Source organism: Anomaloglossus baeobatrachus, chromosome 1, assembly GCF_048569485.1.
Source record: "Anomaloglossus baeobatrachus isolate aAnoBae1 chromosome 1, aAnoBae1.hap1, whole genome shotgun sequence".
In the NCBI taxonomy this organism is placed as follows: domain Eukaryota; kingdom Metazoa; phylum Chordata; class Amphibia; order Anura; family Aromobatidae; genus Anomaloglossus; species Anomaloglossus baeobatrachus.
The window spans coordinates 609,089,850-609,108,891 of NC_134353.1; the positions used below are offsets into that span (position 1 = coordinate 609,089,850).

General features: G+C 50.9%; 1 protein-coding gene across 2 annotated transcripts in view; it reads left to right on the top strand.

Annotated features, from left to right (window-relative positions):
* The window catches only part of NAA35 (N-alpha-acetyltransferase 35, NatC auxiliary subunit), a 153,206-nt gene that overhangs the window by 23,822 nt on the left and 110,342 nt on the right, over window positions 1–19,042 (top strand). For both annotated transcript variants that reach the window (XM_075318499.1, XM_075318487.1), the window contains exons 3-8: window positions 6,483–6,516; window positions 6,614–6,728; window positions 8,456–8,530; window positions 9,548–9,715; window positions 16,639–16,705; window positions 16,783–16,826. In XM_075318499.1, coding sequence (XP_075174614.1) covers window positions 6,483–6,516; window positions 6,614–6,728; window positions 8,456–8,530; window positions 9,548–9,715; window positions 16,639–16,705; window positions 16,783–16,826 — 503 coding nt within the window. The remainder of the gene's footprint in view (window positions 1–6,482; window positions 6,517–6,613; window positions 6,729–8,455; window positions 8,531–9,547; window positions 9,716–16,638; window positions 16,706–16,782; window positions 16,827–19,042) is intronic.

Here is a 19,042-nt window from a genome sequence, read left to right on the forward strand (position 1 = left end):
CGCTCCTAATTGGGAGACCCAGACAGTGGGTGTATAGCTACTGCCCTCTGGAGGCCGCACAAAGAACTACACTTAAAAGTGTAAGGCCCCTCCCCTTCTGGCTATACACCCTCCCGTAGGAGTACAGATTCCTCAGTTTTAGCTTTGTGCGCAAGGAGGTCAGACACGCACGCATAGCTCCATTGTTTTTAGTCAGCAGCAGCTGCTGACTATGTCGGATGGAAGAAAAGAGGACACATATAGTGTCCCCAGCATGCTCCCTTCTCACCCCACTGTATGTCGGAGGTGTTTGTAAGGTTGAGGTACCCATTGCGGGTACGGCGGCAGGAGCCCACATGCTGATTCCTTCCCCATCCCTTTTTACAGGGCTCTGGGTGAAGTGGGATTTACTGGTCTCCAGGCACTGAGACCGGGCTCCATCTACAGCCCCTGGAGAAGATGCTGGATGGAGCGGAGTACATCAGGGACATGGCCCTGCTTCCTCAAGGTACTCTGTGTCCCCGTGCATTTGGCGCTCACACCGCAGCATGCTGGGTGTTGTAGTGCGCCGGGGGACATCTGCGCTACGGCGCTTGTGCCATGGCCTCATTCAGCTTAGCTGAAGCAGGCACACTTCCAGGAATCGGTCGCGCCGGCCGCTGGGACTGCGGCGCGGCTGGCACTTGTGGTGCGCCGGGGACTTCAGCGCGGCCCGCGCTTTTACGGCGGCCGCGCTGATAACTCGAGTCCCCGGCTTTTGCGGCCTGTTTCCGTTTGTTCCCGCCCCCGGACCTGCCAGTCAGGAGAGGGGCGGGACGCTGGCCACGTTTAGAAATCGGTCATGCCGGCCGCTGGGACTGCGGCGCGGCTGGCACTTGTGGTGCGCCGGGGACTTCAGCGCGGCCCGCGCTTTTACGGCGGCCGCGCTGATAACTCGAGTCCCCGGCTTTTGCGGCCTGCTTCCGTTCGTTCCCGCCCCCAGACCTGCCAGTCAGGAGAGGGGCGGGACGCTGGCCAGTGCATCAGCGCTGAGGGCTGGAGTCGTTTTTACATACTCCAGCCCTCCCAATCGGCACAGAGGGGACACTGTTTCCCGCACTTTTGTTTGGGAACTCCCACGGACCGCCCCTCCCCACAGACGCCGGCAGCCATTCCTGCTGACACGCTGAGCTGCAGAGGGGAGCCGGGGAGACCCAGACAAGGAATTCTGCAGCCTCTTACCCGCTATTCAGCGGGCGGTAAGCAGCCCTCAGGGCTCACCCCTCTTGTGCCAGTACTATTCTTAGTATTTTGTTGCTACAAATACTTTGTATTGCATAGCGCTGGTCACCCTTTGGCTATAGACTCTCTCACATTGCAGAGAGCCAGCAGCATGTCGTCCGCAAAACGCAAGGGTGCCAAAGCACAGACATTATATGCTTCCTGCACCGCATGTGGGACTTTTCTACCGGCAGGCTCCACGGACCCCCATTGTGTGCAGTGCTCGGCCCCTGCGGCGCTTGCACAGTCGGGACCTCTGCTGGACGTGACCCAGGGTGTACCACCTGTGAATGCTGTCCAGGTGACAGGAACTGAGTTTGCAGCTTTTGCTGACAGAATGTCTCTCACTATGTCACAAATTCTTGACACATTGCGAGCTAGGCCTGTACTTCAGGCCACGGACACTGTGCAATCATTGCCCCCTGGTCCCCCTCAGCTCCAAGCTCCGGGACGGGCATATACACCTCAGGGTGAAGACTCTGACTCGGACGATGGCCCCGGGCAGCCTAAGCGGGCTCGCTATGACGGGCCTTCACATTCATCTCAATGGTCAGGATCCCAGCGAGATGAATCTATGGGTGATGAGGCGGACGTAACTGATCAGGATTCTGATCCTGGGACCGCTCTCAATCTAGATACACCAGATGGTGACGCCATAGTTAATGATCTTATATTTAACATCAATAAGATGTTAAATATTTCCCCACCAGCTCCTCTTGTGGAGGAGTCAGCTTCGCAGCACGAGAGAATCCATTTCAGATACCCTAAGCGTACTTTAAGCACTTTTCTGGACCACGCTGACTTTAGAGACGCAATCCAGAAACCCCACGCTTATCCTGAAAGGCGTTTTCCTAAACGGCTTAAAGATACACGCTATCCTTTTCCCCCTGAGGTGGTCAAGGGTTGGACCCAGTGTCCAAAAGTGGATCCTCCAATTTCCAGGCTTGCAGCTAGATCCTTGGTTGCAGTTGAAGATGGAGCGGCACTTAAAGATGCCACTGACAGGCAGATGGAGCTCTGGCTGAAATCCATCTATGAAGCGATTGGAGCGTCATTGGCGCCTTCTTTTGCAGCCGTATGGGCACTCCAAGCTATCTCAGCCGGGCTTGCGCGAGTTGACTCCGTCACACGTGCATTTGCCCCGCAGGTAGCACCATTGACCTCGCAAATGGCGGCATTCGCGTCGTACGCGATTAATGCTGTTCTTGACGCTACAAGCCGCACGGCAGTGGCGTCAGCCAACTCCGTTGTTTTGCGTAGGGCCCTGTGGTTGAGACATTGGAAAGCAGATTCTCATTCCAAGAAGTGCTTAACCAATTTGCCTTTTTCTCGTGACCGATTGTTTGGAGAGCGTTTGGATGAAATCATCAAACACTCCAAGGGTAAGGACTCATCCTTACCGCAACACAGACAAAACAGACCCCAACAGAGGAAGGGTCAGTCTGGTTATCGGTCCTTTCGAGGACCGGGCAGGTCCCAATTCACCTCGTCAAAAAAGACTCAAAAGGACCAGAGACGCTCAGATTCTTGGAGGTCTCAGTCACGCCCAAAAAGGGCAGCCGGAGGAACCGTTGCCAAGACGGCGTCCTCCTGACTTGAGGTCTCCGATTCCCGCACCCGCGGTCGGTGGGAGGCTTTCCCACTTTGGCGACATCTGGCTGTCACACGTCAAAGACCGTTGGGTGAGGGATATTCTGTCTCACGGGTACAGGATAGAGTTCAGTTCTCGTCCGCCAACTCGTTTCTTCAGAACTTCTCCCCCACCAGACCGAGCCGATGCTCTGTTGCAGGCGGTGGCCGCTCTAAAAGCGGAAGGAGTGGTGACCTCCGTCCCTCTTCAGGAACAAGGTCACGGTTTTTACTCCAATCTGTTTGTGGTCCCAAAAAAGGACGGATCGTATCGGCCCGTCCTGGATCTAAAGTTGCTCAACAGACACGTAAAAGTCAGGAGGTTCCGGATGGAATCCCTACGCTCCGTCATAGCCTCAATGTCTCAAGGAGATTTTCTAGCATCAATAGATATCAAGGATGCGTATCTCCACGTGCCGATCGCACCAGAGCATCAGCGTTTCCTACGCTTCGTCATACACGACGAACACCTGCAGTTCGTAGCGTTACCTTTCGGTCTGGCAACAGCCCCCCGGGTCTTCACCAAGGTCATGGCAGCAGTAGTAGCTGTTCTGCACTCGCAGGGTCACTCGGTCATCCCGTATCTAGACGACCTGCTTATAAAGGCACCCTCTCAAGAGGCATGCCAACACAGTCTGAAGGTGGCACTAGACACTCTCCAGAGTTTCGGGTGGATTATCAACTTTCCAAAGTCTCATCTAACCCCGACCCAATCTCTGACTTATCTTGGCATGGAGTTTCATACTCTCTCAGCGATAGTGAAGCTTCCACTGGACAAGCAGTGCTCGCTACGGACTGGAGTGCAATCTCTCCTTCAGAGCCAGTCGCACTCACTGAGGCGCCTCATGCATTTCCTAGGAAAGATGGTAGCAGCAATGGAGGCAGTCCCGTTCGCGCAGTTTCATCTGCGCCCTCTACAATGGGACATTCTACGCCAATGGGACGGGAAATCGACGTCCCTCGACAGGACAGTCTCCCTCTCTCAGACTGCCAAGGACTCTCTGCGTTGGTGGCTTCTCCCCACCTCATTGTCACAGGGAAAGTCATTCCTTCCCCCGTCCTGGGCAGTGGTCACGACGGATGCGAGCCTATCAGGGTGGGGAGCGGTGTATCTCCACCACAGGGCTCAGGGGATGTGGACTCTGGAAGAGTCCACCCTGCAGATCAATGTTCTGGAAATCAGAGCAATCTATCTTGCCCTGCGAGCCTTCCAACAATGGCTGGAAGGCAAGCAGATTCGGATTCAGTCGGACAACTCCACGGCGGTGGCGTACATCAACCACCAAGGGGGAACACGCAGTCGCCAAGCTTTTCAAGAAGTCCATCGGATTTTGACGTGGGTGGAAAGCAGAGCGTCCACCATATCCGCAGTTCACATCCCAGGCGTGGAAAACTGGGAAGCAGACTTTCTCAGTCGCCAGGGCATGGACGCAGGAGAATGGTCCCTTCACCCGGACGTGTTTCAGCAGATCTGTTGCCGCTGGGGGACGCCGGACGTCGATCTGATGGCGTCACGACACAACAACAAGGTCCCAGTTTTCATGGCACGGTCTCACGATCACCGAGCACTGGCGGCAGACGCCTTGGTTCAGGATTGGTCGCAATTCCGACTCCCCTATGTGTTCCCACCTCTAGCATTGTTACCCAGAGTTCTCCGGAAAATCAGGTCCGACTGCCATCGAGCCATACTCGTCGCTCCAGATTGGCCAAGAAGGTCGTGGTACCCGGATCTGTGGCATCTCACGGTAGGCCAACCGTGGACACTACCAAACCGTCCAGATTTGCTGTCTCAAGGGCCGTTTTTCCATCTGAATTCTGCGGCCCTGAACCTGACTGTGTGGCCATTGAGTCCTGGATCCTAGCGGCCTCAGGTTTATCTCATGAAGTTGTTGCCACAATGAGACAGGCTAGAAAACCATCCTCAGCTAAGATCTATCACAGAACGTGGAAGATATTCTTAGCGTGGTGCGTGGCTCAAGGGGTTTCTCCCTGGCCATTTGCATTGCCAACTTTTCTTTCCTTCCTGCAGTCTGGGTTGGAAAAAGGTTTGTCGCTTAGCTCTCTTAAGGGTCAAGTCTCCGCGCTATCCGTATTCTTTCAGAAGCGCTTGGCACAGCTTTCTAAAGTACGCACGTTTCTCCAAGGAGTTTGTCATATTGTTCCTCCTTACAGACGGCCATTGGAACCCTGGGATCTGAACAAGGTTCTCATTGCTCTCCAGAAGCCGCCTTTCGAGCCTTTGAAAGAGGTTCCCCTTTCTCGGCTTTCACAAAAGGTAGTTTTTCTTGTGGCGGTCACGTCTCTTCGAAGAGTGTCCGAGCTAGCGGCGTTATCTTGCAAATCTCCCTTCCTGGTGTTTCACCAAGACAAGGTAGTACTGCGTCCAATTCCAGAGTTTTCTCCCAAGGTGGTTTCTTCCTTTCATCTCAATCAGGATATCACTTTACCATCTTTGTGTCCGCATCCAGTTCACCAATTTGAAAAGGGTTTACATCTGTTGGACCTGGTGAGAGCACTCAGGATTTACATTTCTCGCACGGCGGCTCTACGCCGTTCTGATGCGCTCTTTGTCCTAGTCGCTGGTCAGCATAAGGGATCGCAAGCTTCCAAATCCACCCTGGCGCGGTGGATCAAGGAACCAATTCTTCACACATACCGTTCTGCTGGGCTTCCGATTCCATCTGGACTGAAGGCCCATTCTACCAGAGCCGTGGGTGCGTCCTGGGCATTGCGGCATCAGGCTACGGCTCAGCAAGTGTGCCAGGCGGCTACCTGGTCGAGTCTGCACACGTTTACCAAACACTATCAAGTGCATACCTACGCTTCGGCAGATGCCAGCCTAGGTAGACAGGTCCTTCAGGCGGCGGTGGCCCACCTGTAGGAAGAGGCTGTCTGACAGCCCGTTCATGTGGTATCTTTTTACCCACCCAGGGACTGCTTTTGGACGTCCCACTGTCTGGGTCTCCCAATTAGGAGCGAAAAAGAAGAAGGGAATTTTGTTTACTTACCGTAAATTCCTTTTCTTCTAGCTCCAATTGGGAGACCCAGCACCCGCCCTATTTGTTCTTAGGGTTTCGTTTTTCGGGTGCACATGTTGTTCATGTTGTTTCTTAAGTTCTCCGATCATGTTATCGGATTGAATTTGTTTTTGAAACTGTTATTGGCTTTCCTCCTTCTTGCTTTGGTACTAAAACTGAGGAATCTGTACTCCTACGGGAGGGTGTATAGCCAGAAGGGGAGGGGCCTTACACTTTTAAGTGTAGTTCTTTGTGCGGCCTCCAGAGGGCAGTAGCTATACACCCACTGTCTGGGTCTCCCAATTGGAGCTAGAAGAAAAGGAATTTACGGTAAGTAAACAAAATTCCCTTCTTAGCAATATTTCATTTTCTGATGACATTTTCTACAGCTATAGTCCCAGAGCCTCCGAATTAGATGAAACTGCACCAGGGTCGTCTATTGCGATGTTTTGGGGGAGATTCTGATTCTAATCACCAATATACCTGGCATAATGACAGTGGTGAATAGATTGTGGCTGTATCAGGTTGTGATGACTTATATCCCCTTGTTTGCTGCTTTGGACCTCGTCTTAGTTATATGTAATGTCTCCTTTGCAGAGCTGAAGCTGGGCGAGCTGCTACATGACAAGCTGTGAGTACAAGAGGAAATGCCTCACTGATTCATAGGGTGATTTTGTTTTATATTTTGTTTACGGAGATGTAGTAATGTGTTTTTTGTTTTTTTACAGCTTTGGTCTTTTTGAAGCCATGTCGGCCATTGAAATGATGGATCCGAAGATGGATGCAGGAATGATTGGGAATCAAGTGAATCGTAAGGTTCTGAATTTTGACCAAGCAATAAAGGCGAGTTTGTATTGTTTTCAAACTAGTCAGCAATCTAGATAAGGAATATAGATCGTCAGCCTCATTGGAGACTGATGTGTATGATGGCCATTTCTGTACAGCATTGGGGATTATATTAGTGCAATGTACGAAACAGGAATTTCATGTCAGGAAATACAAAAAATATATGCATTTATATATTGCAAACACATTAAAGGGAACCTGAAAGCTGACATGTGCTGTCCCATCCACTGGCAGCATGTATCAGACACGGACTGCATGACCTCAGCCAGGTATGTTTGACTCTGAAACATTGCTGTGTAGCTAGCTGAATCGGAGACTAGTCAGACTAGCCATTTCCCGGTGGCTTCTCTCCACTAGATGCCAGTGACTCAATGGTCTCTCCACATACACGGGGAGAATCATGTAACTTCAAGGGAGCAGGAATGGAGGAGCTAGTGGAGACCCGTCTGTCCAATTATACAAGGATAGGTGTTTCGGTCTGATGGAGCGCTATTAGATGGAGGAAAGCAACAGTGCATTTGCTGATATGAGTTGTATAATAACAGGAGCTTATATTAATATTAAAGTTAATCCTCTTATAAAACTGGCAGCCCATCTAATAGCGCTCTATCAGACTGAAACACCTATCCTTGTATATGCCTACTCCCTCTAAGGGAATTCGGAAGACCTGCTTAGAGCAAAGGACCTGCCAGGTCTAACCTGAACACCCGAGTCGGAGGATCGCAGAGGTGCTCCAAGATCCATGTTGCCAGTGGATTCAAGGAGCCAGGAGTGATACTAAGCCCGGACTCAACAACCACACCAGCGGTAACGTCAGTGGAGACAGTCCCTTCACCTGGAGGATTTATACACTGATTACTGGGGTTGTGCGGGGGCACACAACCTCCTAAGGTGAGCATTTCCATAATTAAACTTCAGACTCACTCCATGGGTGCTTCTCATATGCGCTACCTTTCTTTTCTAGTTACGTCTGTCCAATTAGTCTCCCATGCGTCTTCTGACATGTTTTCTCTGAGTATTTCAGAGTCGCACATGCATGGCTGAAATCATACAGTCAGTGCCCAAGAATGATGCAGCATGTATTCTGTCTTGTTCTCTTTATGTATAATTTAGTCTGCGACTTCACTGTAGTCAGCTTGCTTTAGTAAAACTGTGCTACTATTGTCGCTCTGCAGACACAGGCTAAATATACATTTATTGAAAAGTTACAACCTACAGCTTCACACTTAGTTACATTGTTTTTATAAACCACTCCAGTGCTTGACAGAAAAACAAAAACTGCTGGAGTGGCGCTTTAAATGTAAGTCCCCTGTTATGTACTCCCCTTCCGGCATCTTCACCTTTTACTGATGCTGCTTCGGTCCAATCTCGCCATTTTGTGACGAACTTCTGACTGGCCGGAAGTCAGAAGTTACATCACAAGCTCTCATAACATCTCTACGAGAGCCAGAAGGAGGCTGTCATAGACTTATATTGAGTTGTGACCTTCGGTGAGCTCTATGAAACCCTGGAGCTGCCGGCAGGTTACAAATCACAGGAGACAGACAGGAGCACCCCTGGAAAAAGATGGATGGTGGAAAATGAGTATATGAAAGAGGGTAGGGGTCTTGTACATAAAGCACACTCCAGGGGTGCAAAACCCCCCCAAAAAAACGCAGTGGTGTTAGTTACATTTTTTTGGTCAAATGTGTCCAACTTAGTTCCGTTTTGTTATTTATTTAAAGGATGGAAGCATTAAAATTAAGGATTTAGCATGGCCGGATTTAATCGGAATTATGGATACATGTTTTTGTTGTTTGGTAAGTATTTAAACTATGTTTTTGTGATAGGGCAGTGGTCCCTAATTTTTCGTACTTTGAAAGCTACACTTAGCTCTGAGTGTTGAGGAGAGCCGTAAGATGAAATACTTAAGTAACCTCTGTACATAGAACACTGAGAAGTGTGTTCAATGAAATCGATTCTCTATACATAAGCCAGTCAGTCTTCAGTGGAACGCAAGATGGCCCCTGATGACATCATAGACCCGCCCATCAGCATCACCAAGATGGCCCCAGATGACATAAGCCCGCCTACGATGACTCCCACCAATCAGCTCATGGACTAACACATTGTTCAACCCACTGACCAATGAACACATCCGGACATGCCCCTTTCCAAGGTTATATTAGGGCATGATTCAGTTGAAATAAAGCAGTTCTGAGTCTACCTCGATCGAAGAAAGATGAATATCCGACTGTGTGTCTGATTTCATTTTTCAAGCATGCACTCGATCCACACCAATTAGGCCAGGCAGTAGGCAACACGTGACCTCTGATTTAAGAGTTCACCCTAACATGAGAGATGGTCACATCCATTCCCCACCCATGACAGTAGAGCCCCACATTGCCAATATAATGTCAGCCAAAGCTTCCCTACACGCTGTCCCTTATAGGTGACTATAATCCCCATTCACTATTCTGACCTCAAGCACTCCCACTCCCACCACACTATTGCATCTTATCCCCACTTTATCATATTTATCTCTCCACCACATGGCCAGTATCTAAGCATCTAGATTTGCTCTTCTATGCAGGGCTATTCACAAAGGTCACCATCTGGAGACCTATTACTATTGCACTTATCTGGCAGTCACAAGCCACACATTATGGGCCCGCAAGTCTCTGGTTGGGGACCCCAGTTATAGGACATGGGCATCTCGGTGCAGTTGTATTTTTGTGCAAGGTGCAGGTTTCTTGTAAACCTTGGACTAATACTAATCCCTTATTAAATTTGCTTTTACATTTTTGGTATTGGGATTTTTTTCCCCTTTCTTACAGATAACCTGGTTGGAGGGTCACTCTTTAGCACAGACTGTATTTACTTGCCTCTATGTACATAATCCTGATTTCATAGAAGATCCAGCTATGAAAGCATTTGCACTAGGAATCCTAAAGATTTGCGATATTGCTAGAGAAAAAGTCAACAAAGCTGCTGTATTTGAAGAGGTTAGTCATTTTGTAGTAAGAGGATTTTTTTGGTAGGGGGTGGCGGGGCAAAGTTATCCATATATAGTGTGTCCACCCAAAAAAACGTAATGAGAGCGGGAAAAAAAGTGAATTTCTTTGTCGCTCCATTGGGAGACCCAGACAATTGGGTGTATAGCTTCTGCCTCCGGAGGCCACACAAAGTATTACACTTTAAAAAGTGTAACCCCTCCCCTCTGCCTATACACCCTCCCGTGCATCACGGGCACATCAGTTTTATGCTTTGTGTTGAAGGAGGCACACATTCACACAATGCTCCACGTTTTAGTCAGCAGCTGCTGCTGATTATATCGGATGGAAGAAAAGAGGGCCCCTAACAGGGCCCCCGGCATGCTCCCTTCTCACCCCACTGAGTCGGCGGTGCTGTTAAGGTTGAGGTACCCATTGCGGGTACACAGGCAGGAGCCACATGCTGTTTTCCTTCCCCATCCCTTAGGGGCTCTGGGTGAAGTGGGATCCTAACTGGTCATCCAGGCACTGGGACCGGGCTCCCTCCGCAGCCCCTGGGGGAATCTGCTGGACAGGAGACTGAGTATCGTCAGGGAAGGACCCTGCATCTACAGGTACTCTGTGTCCCCTTTGGGACGGTGCATGGAGCACCTTGGCCTATCAGACGCTGCAGCGACTGCGGTGTTGATTTTTGACCGGGACTACCGCGCCGACCGTGCCTGCTTGCCGGCCGCGGTTTTTACTTTAGTCCCCGGCTTTTGCGGCCTAGTGCATTAAACTCCCGCCCCCGGGCCTGCCAGTCAGGGGTAAGAGCGGGACGGTCGGTCTGACGCCGACAGTGAGGGCTGGAGCACACGTAGCTGTCCTCCTCCCCCCTCACTAATCACTCTGGGGCACCAGATTCCTGCACTTTTGTAGTTACGCCCACGGCTCCCTCCTCCCCTGTGAACGCCGACAGCCATGTTTTAACATATTCTGCCGGCGGAGGACTTCTGGCTGCAGCTCTGGGAGACCCGAAGCAGGGAATCTGGTGGCCACACACCGCTGGAGCGGTCGGTAAGCCACACCGGTTATCCGGTGCTGGTCCCCCTAATATATATATATATATATATATATATATATATAATTATTTTTGTATACATTTTCCGGTTCGGCTGTACTGTTAGCTTGTGGCTATATACCCTCAGTGATCACGCTCCTGGGAAACAACAGCATGTCGTTCACAAGGAGCAAGGGTGCCAAGACACAGGGTTATTTTGCTAACTGTACCTCTTGTGCGGCTATGCTACCTGCAGGTTCCACCTACCCTCACTGTGAGCTATGCTCGGGCACTGGGGCACTCGCTCAGCCGGAGCCTGAGGCACTGGGGGGTCCCTCGGCCCAGGTAGAACCGCCGGCTCCCCCTGTCCAGATGGCAGGGACAGAGTTTGCTGTTTTTAGCTGACAAACTCTCTGAGTCGCTTTCACATTCCATGACTCAGTCTATGGATAAATGGTCTGCTAAGTTTCTAGAGGCTTTGCAGTCCAGACCGGCCCTTACACAGGCCCCGGGCACTGCGGGATCACCCCCAGGCCCCTCTCGGTCTGCGACGAAGCGTGCTCCTGATGTGGCCTCTAATTATTACGTGCAGGACTCCGGCACGGACCGCAGTCCCAGACCAGCTAAGCGGGCTCGCTTAGAATCTTCCCCGACTTCATCACGCTGTTCGGGGTCTCAGCTTGAGGACTCTCTAGAGGATGAGGCGGAGGTCGCAGCCCAGGACTCTGACCCTGACGTTGCTCTCAATCTTGATACACCTGAAGGGGACGCCATAGTAAATGACCTTATAGCGTCCATCAACCAGGTGCTAGATCTTTCTCCCTCAACTCCGCTTGTAGAGGATTCAGCTTCACAACAGGAGAAACACCAGTTTAGGTTTCCTAAACGTACTCGGAGTGTTTTCTTCGATCACTCTAACTTTAGAGATGCTGTCCAGAAGCACAGGGCTTTCCCGGACAAGCGCTTTACTAAACGCCTTAATGACACACGTTACCCCTTCCCCTCTGACGTGGTTCAAGGTTGGGCTCAATGTCCCAAGGTGGATCCTCCAGTCTCTAGACTGGCGGCTAGATCAGTAGTAGCAGTGGCTGACGGTGCATCGCTCAAGGATGCCACGGACAGGCAGATAGAGCTCCTACTGAAATCCATCTATGAAGCCATAGGCGCGTCTTTTGCCCCAGCCTTTGCAGCAGTGTGGGCACTCCAGGCTATCTCAGCTTGTCTGTCTGAGATTAATGCGGTCACCCGTACCGCTGCGCCACAAGTAGCATCTTTGACTTCTCAGGCGTCAGTATTTGCATCCTACGCCATGAATGCTGTCCTGGACTCGGCTAGCCGTACAGGGGTAGCATCCGCCAATTCTGTGGCAGTCCGCAGGGCCATGTGGCTACGCGAATGGAAGGCAGACTCTGCTTCCAAAAAGTTCTTGACCGGTTTGCCGTTTTCTGGCGACCGACTGTTTGGCGAGCGATTGGATGAAATTATTAAGCAATCCAAGGGAAAGGACTCGTCCTTACCCCAGCCCAAACCATACAGACCTCAGCAACGGAAAGTTCAAGCGAGGTTTCGGTCTTTTCGGCCCTCAGCCAGATCCCAATCCTCCTCGTCCAACAGGCCACAGAAGAGCCAGAGAAACTCTTCTGCATGGCGGTCTAAGTCACGTCCTCCAAAGACCGCCGGAGGCACCGTCTCCAAGGCGGCCTCCTCATGACTTTCGGCCGCCCCAAACCGCATCCTCGGTCGGTGGCAGGCTCTCCCGCTTTTGCGACGCCTGGTGGCCACATGTCCAAGATCGATGGGTGAGAGACATTCTGTCTCACGGTTACAGGATAGAGTTCAGCTCTCGTTCTCCGGCTCGTTTTTTCAGAACATCTCCGCCCCCCGAGCGCACTGTTGCGCTTTTTCAGGCGGTGGACACTCTGAAGACAGAAGGAGTGGTGATCCCCGTTCCCCTTCAGGAACGCGGTCGCGGTTTTTACTCCAACCTGTTCGTGGTGCCAAAAAAGGACGGCTCATTCCGTCCCGTTTTGGACCTCAAATTGCTCAACAGACATGTGAGAACCAGGTGGTTTCGCATGGAATCCCTCCGATCTGTCATCGCTTCGATGTCCCAAGGAGACTTCCTAGCATCAATCGACATCAAAGACGCCTATCTCCATGTGCCGATCGCTCCAGAGCATCAACGCTTCCTGCGTTTCGCCATTGGGGACGAACACCTTCAGTTTGTGGCACTGCCTTTCGGCCTGGCGACAGCCCCACGAGTCTTCACCAAGGTCATGGCATCCGTTGTAGCGGTCCTACACTCTCAGGGCCACTCGGTGATCCCCTACCTAGACGATCTCCTAGTCAAGGCACCCTCCCGGGTGGCTTGTCAACACAGTCTGACCGTTGCTCTGGAGACTCTCCAGAGGTTCGGGTGGATCATCAATTTTCCAAAGTCAAAATTGACTCCGACCCAGTCACTGACGTACCTCGGGATGGAGTTTCATACTCTCTCAGCGATAGTCAAGCTGCCGCTGGACAAACAGCGGTCGCTGCAAACAGGGGTGCAATCCCTTCTTCGGGCCCAGACGCACCCCTTGAGGCGCCTCATGCACTTCCTGGGGAAGATGGTGGCAGCAATGGAGGCAGTTCCCTTTGCGCAATTTCATCTGCGTCCACTCCAATGGGACATTCTCCGCAAATGGGACAAGAGGTCGACGTCCTTAGACAGGAACGTCTCTCTTTCTCTGGCAGCCAAGACCTCTCTTCAGTGGTGGCTTCTCCCCACTTCTCTGTCGAAAGGAAAATCCTTCCTGCCCCCATCCTGGGCTGTGGTCACGACGGACGCGAGCCTGTCAGGATGGGGAGCGGTTTTTCTCCACCACAAGGCTCAGGGAACCTGGACTCCGACAGAGTCCTCCCTTCAGATCAATGTTCTGGAGATAAGGGCAGTGTTTCTAGCCCTCAAGGCGTTCCATCGGTGGCTGGAGGGCAGGCAGATCCGCGTACAGTCGGACAACGCCACGGCGGTTGCGTACATCAACCACCAGGGCGGCACTCGCAGTCGTCAAGCCTTCCAAGAAGTCCGGCGGATTCTGCTGTGGGCGGAGGACACAGCCTCCACCATCTCCGCGGTTCACATCCCGGGCGTAGAAAACTGGGAAGCAGACTTTCTCAGTCGCCAGGGCATGGACGCGGGGGAATGGTCTCTCCACCCGGACGTGTTTCAAGAGATCTGTTGCCGCTGGGGAACGCCGGACGTCGATCTCATGGCGTCTCGGCACAACAACAAAGTCCCGGCATTCATGGCACGGTCTCAAGATCACAGAGCTCTGGCGGCGGACGCCTTAGTTCAGGATTGGTCGCAGTTTCAACTGCCTTATGTATTCCCTCCTCTGGCAATGCTGCCCAGAGTGTTGCGCAAGATCAGGTCCGACTGCCGCCGCGCCATCCTCGTCGCTCCAGATTGGCCGAGGCGGTCGTGGTACCCGGATCTGTGGCACCTCACGGCGGGTCAACCGTGGGCGCTCCCAGACCGACCAGACTTGCTGTCTCAAGGGCCATTTTTCCATCTGAATTCTGTGGCCCTCAACCTGACTGTGTGGCCATTGAGTCCTGGCTCCTAGCGTCCTCAGGGTTATCTCAAGATGTCATTGCCACTATGAGACAGGCCAGGAAACCAACGTCAGCCAAGATCTATCACAGAACTTGGAGGATCTTCTTAGCCTGGTGCTCTGAGAAGGGGTTTACCCCCTGGCCGTTTGCCTTACTCACGTTTCTTTCATTCCTTCAATCTGGATTGGACAAGGGTTTGTCTCTCGGCTCTCTCAAGGGACAAGTATCGGCGCTTTCCGTGTTTTTTCAAAAGCGTCTAGCCAGGCTTCCGCAGGTCCGCACGTTCCTGCAGGGAGTTTGCCACATAGTCCCACCTTACAAGCGTCCGCTGGAACCCTGGGATCTCAACACGGTTCTACGGGCTCTTCAAAAACCGCCCTTCGAGCCGCTGCGGGATGTCTCTCTATCACGTCTTTCGCAGAAGGTGGCATTTCTAGTGGCGGTTACATCACTCCGAAGAGTGTCAGAGCTTGCAGCGCTGTCATGCAAAGCCCCTTTCCTGGTATTTCACCAGGATAAGGTGGTTCTGCGTCCGGTCCCGGACTTTCTCCCTAAGGTGGTGTCCACTTTTCATCTCAATCAGGATATCTCCTTACCTTCTTTTTGCCCTCATCCAATTCACCAATGTGAAAAGGATTTGCATTTGTTAGATCTAGTGAGAGCCCTCCGGATCTACGTGTCTCGCACGGCGCCACTGCGCCGTTCTGATGCGCTTTTTGTCCTTGTCGCTGGCCAGCGTAAGGGGTCGCAGGCTTCCAAGTCAACCTTGGCTCGGTGGATCAAGGAACCGATTTCTGAAGCCTACCGTTCTTCTGGGCTTCCGATTCCTTCAGGGCTGAAAGCCCATTCTACCAGAGCCGTGGGTGCATCCTGGGCATTGCGGCACCAGGCTACGGCTCAGCAGGTGTGTCAGGCGGCTACCTGGTCGAGTCTGCACACTTTCACAAAACACTATCAGGTGCATGCCTATGCTTCGGCAGATGCCAGCCTAGGTAGGCGAGTCCTTCAGGCGGCGGTTGCCCACCTGTAAGAGGGGGCCGTTTTCGGCTCTTTTTATCGAGGTATTCTTTTACCCACCCAGGGACTGCTTTTGGACGTCCCAATTGTCTGGGTCTCCCAATGGAGCGACAAAGAAGAAGGGAATTTTGTTTACTTACCGTAAATTCCTTTTCTTCTAGCTCCTATTGGGAGACCCAGCACCCGCCCCTGTTCCCTTCGGGCTGTTTGTTCTTTTGTGTTCACATGTTCATGTTGAATTGTTCTTTTGGTTCATGGTTTCAGTTCTCCGAACATCCTTCGGATTGAATTTACCTTAGACCAATTTATAAGTTTCCTCATTCCTGCTTTTGCACCAAAACTGAGGAGCCCGTGATCCACGGGAGGGTGTATAGGCAGAGGGGAGGGGTTACACTTTTTAAAGTGTAATACTTTGTGTGGCCTCCGGAGGCAGAAGCTATACACCCAATTGTCTGGGTCTCCCAATAGGAGCTAGAAGAAAAGGAATTTACGGTAAGTAAACAAAATTCCCTTCTTTTAAAGTTGTAGGGCATCATCAGATCAACGACTCAACATCTTGCATACAGAAATGCTATGATATGTAACCCATGACCCCCCCCCCAAACAATGAATGCTGGTCACGCATATGGCGCTCATTTAACTTTGATGCTCAAAGTGGCCACCGTCAGCTGCAATGCACATCTGGACTCTGGACAGCATACTGTATCTTGCTGCACGTTGTGCAATATGGTAGGTGACACGTTTGCACAAGCATCTGTGATACGTCGTCGTAGGTCCTGCAATGTTGGTGGAGGGGTCGCATACACCTGCTGTTTGATGTGACCTTACAGAAAGAAGTCCAATGGGGTCAGGTCTGGTGAGTGTGGAGGCCACTCCACGCAGCCACCATACCCAATGACTTGTAGGAAGGTCTCCATGAGGTATCGCTTCACGTCCTCAGCCTTGTGAGTTTTACACGTTCTAATCATAGCATTTCTGTATGCAAGGTGTCGATTCGGATTGAATTGATGATGCCCTTCAACTTTGTAATTCACTTTTTTTCTCTATCTTGTTCCGATTTCGAAATAAAAATGCTAACTCCGTTGTTTTCCACCAGGTGGCGCTATAGGTGGTTTCATTGCCTAGCGTATGGCTACTTTACTATGCCTAGACACCACTTCTATGCCTATAGCTGCTGCCGTTCTCAAGTTAATGGCGGTGGACAGGATACGGGTGGACATACTGTATACTGTGTTCTTAAAGCGTGCATGAAAGTGAAAGTTGTATATTTTTTTTCTTGTAGGAGGACTTCCAATCCATGACATATGGGTTTAAAATGGCTAATAATGTAACCGATCTCAGAGTTACAGGTAATCTATATGATTTCTCGGGAAATATTTCTTGGGTGTTCTTCAGTTTATAATAACGCTATTTTTTTTTACTCCAGGAATGTTGAAGGATGTTGAAGATGACTTGCAGAGAAGAGTTAAGGTATTTTCAGTTTGACAGAAAATAAAATCTAATTTAGCCCATCTCCATGACTTCATAAAAGGGTTTTGTAGCAGTAGATTTTTTATTTTTCTATTTTAAGCCCAAGAATTCAATGGGATAATTGTTTGGTGTGGAAAGAAACAAACGTCAGACCTGGAAGGCTGAAAATTAATGAGATTAAAATTGATTTAACTCCTTGTATCTTGCGAGAGTAAGATAAGGGATGCTATAGAATGCATTAAAAGGAACCAACCAGCAGAATATGCACATATAAAGTAACGGCAGTGCCATACTGGTGCTAGGATGGTGAGTCAAATCATACCTTCAGTTTGGAGATCGGATGTTTCATTGCAGGAAAAAAATTATCAAAAGTGCAGAAATTAGTGCATTGGTTGAGTGGCATGTGCATCGGGGCAGGCCTGTTTGGGTTGGGTCTTCTGTAATGATTTATTCCCTGCCTCCCTTCTGTTTAAATTTCTCCAACTCTGCAATGTTACTCGCAAAGGGAAGAAGACCAAAAATAATATCCTGGATAAATCTTGAACTAGAGTTGTCCAAAACATTAAATGGAGTGGTCCTGTACCTAAAATGTCATTTCTCAATATATTATTACACCCTAACCACTTTTGTAATTAGCTTTATTATACAATACTCTACACTCTTCCCTAGCGTGCTAATCACTAAATGTTTCTTTCTTCATCGTTCCTTATGGGAGACCCAGACCATGGGTGTATAGCTTCTGCCTCCGGAGGACACACAAAGTACTACACTCAAACGTGTAGCTCCTCCCTCCTAGCATATACACCCCCTGGTAGCCAGTCCTAGCCAGTTTCAATGCTTTGTGTTCAGGAGGTCACACACACACACATGCATTCTCTGATTTTTGTTTTTTTTTTTTTTGATTTCAAAGATTTGGAAGAAAAGCGGGTCCAGTCTGGACTCCCGGCATATCCCTTCTCACCCCACTGTGTCGGCGGTGCTGTTAAGGTTGATTTTACAAGGCTGGAGCCTTCACATGCCGCGCTCCTTCACCATCCCCTGAGGCTCTGGCTTGAAGTGGGAGCCATCACGGTTCTCACTGCTTTGCAGGAGACCGGTCTCCATCCGCAGCCCTTTCAGGATCCTGCCGGACGGAGCGCTCACCTCCCAGGGACCTGGCACCTGCGTCTCACAAGCTAAGTACTGAGACGTTTTTACCACAGAAAGTGGTCTTTCCAGGGGTCCCTTGTACTTTATATATTGGGGAGAGTGTGTTATATGATTGTGTTTAACATTTCCGGCCGGTTCTCCAGTTTTCACTGGAGAACCGCGCCGATGGTGCCTGCACGCTGGCCGCATGTTTAAATCTAGGCCCCGGCTTCGCCTGAGGCCTAGTTTCGGTTTTCACTGCCCCTGCATGTCAGTCATGCAGAGGGACAGTGCGGCTCCGCCCAGCGGCTGTTCAGCACAAGGAACGGACACTCCTCACTGAGGAAAGATTCCCTCCCCTGTATACCTCATTTGCCCGCTCTCAGAGTAGGCCCCGCCCCCTCTCCTCGCTCCGGTCGCCATTTTCTCAGCGTTCTCAATGTCTGCATAGGCACAGAGATACCACATTGTGACAAATGGGGGCCTGGGCTGGGGGACTGGAGGGCACAGAAATGTATGTTAAACGGTCTGGCAAGCCACAACCTCCGGTTGTGCAGCTGCTTATATTCTCTGTTTATATACTCTGCTTGGGGTCATTCTGGACAGAGCCCCCACTTCTGCAGCATGTCTCACATCAGAGCAAGGCTGCAAGGCTGTTCTTAATATGCACTGCATGTAGACTCGTACTGCCTGTACCGAGCACATAAACACAGTGGTCCCTCAGCCTGGAGGCTCATCAGTGGTCCCTCCAGCTGCTCCGGCTCCGGTGGTGCTGAGCATGCATTAGCCCCCTTCTCAGGGCGCTTCTGCTGCTACGGCTCGCTCAGCAAAGCTCACAGAGGACTCTTCATCTGGTCTCAGACCCCGTCCTCCTAAAATGGAGACGCAGGGTCCCCTGTCCTTCCCCGTCCCGCAGCTCTGATTCACGAGCTGACTCACTGGACGAGGAGGATGTCTTTACTAGGGGCTCGGACGCTACTTCATGTACCATTGATCTGTCCGAAGGTGATGCAGATGCTAATGATTTGATTGCGTCCATTATATTTGTACTGGACCTCAATCCGCCTGTATCAGGGGAGCATCCCCCT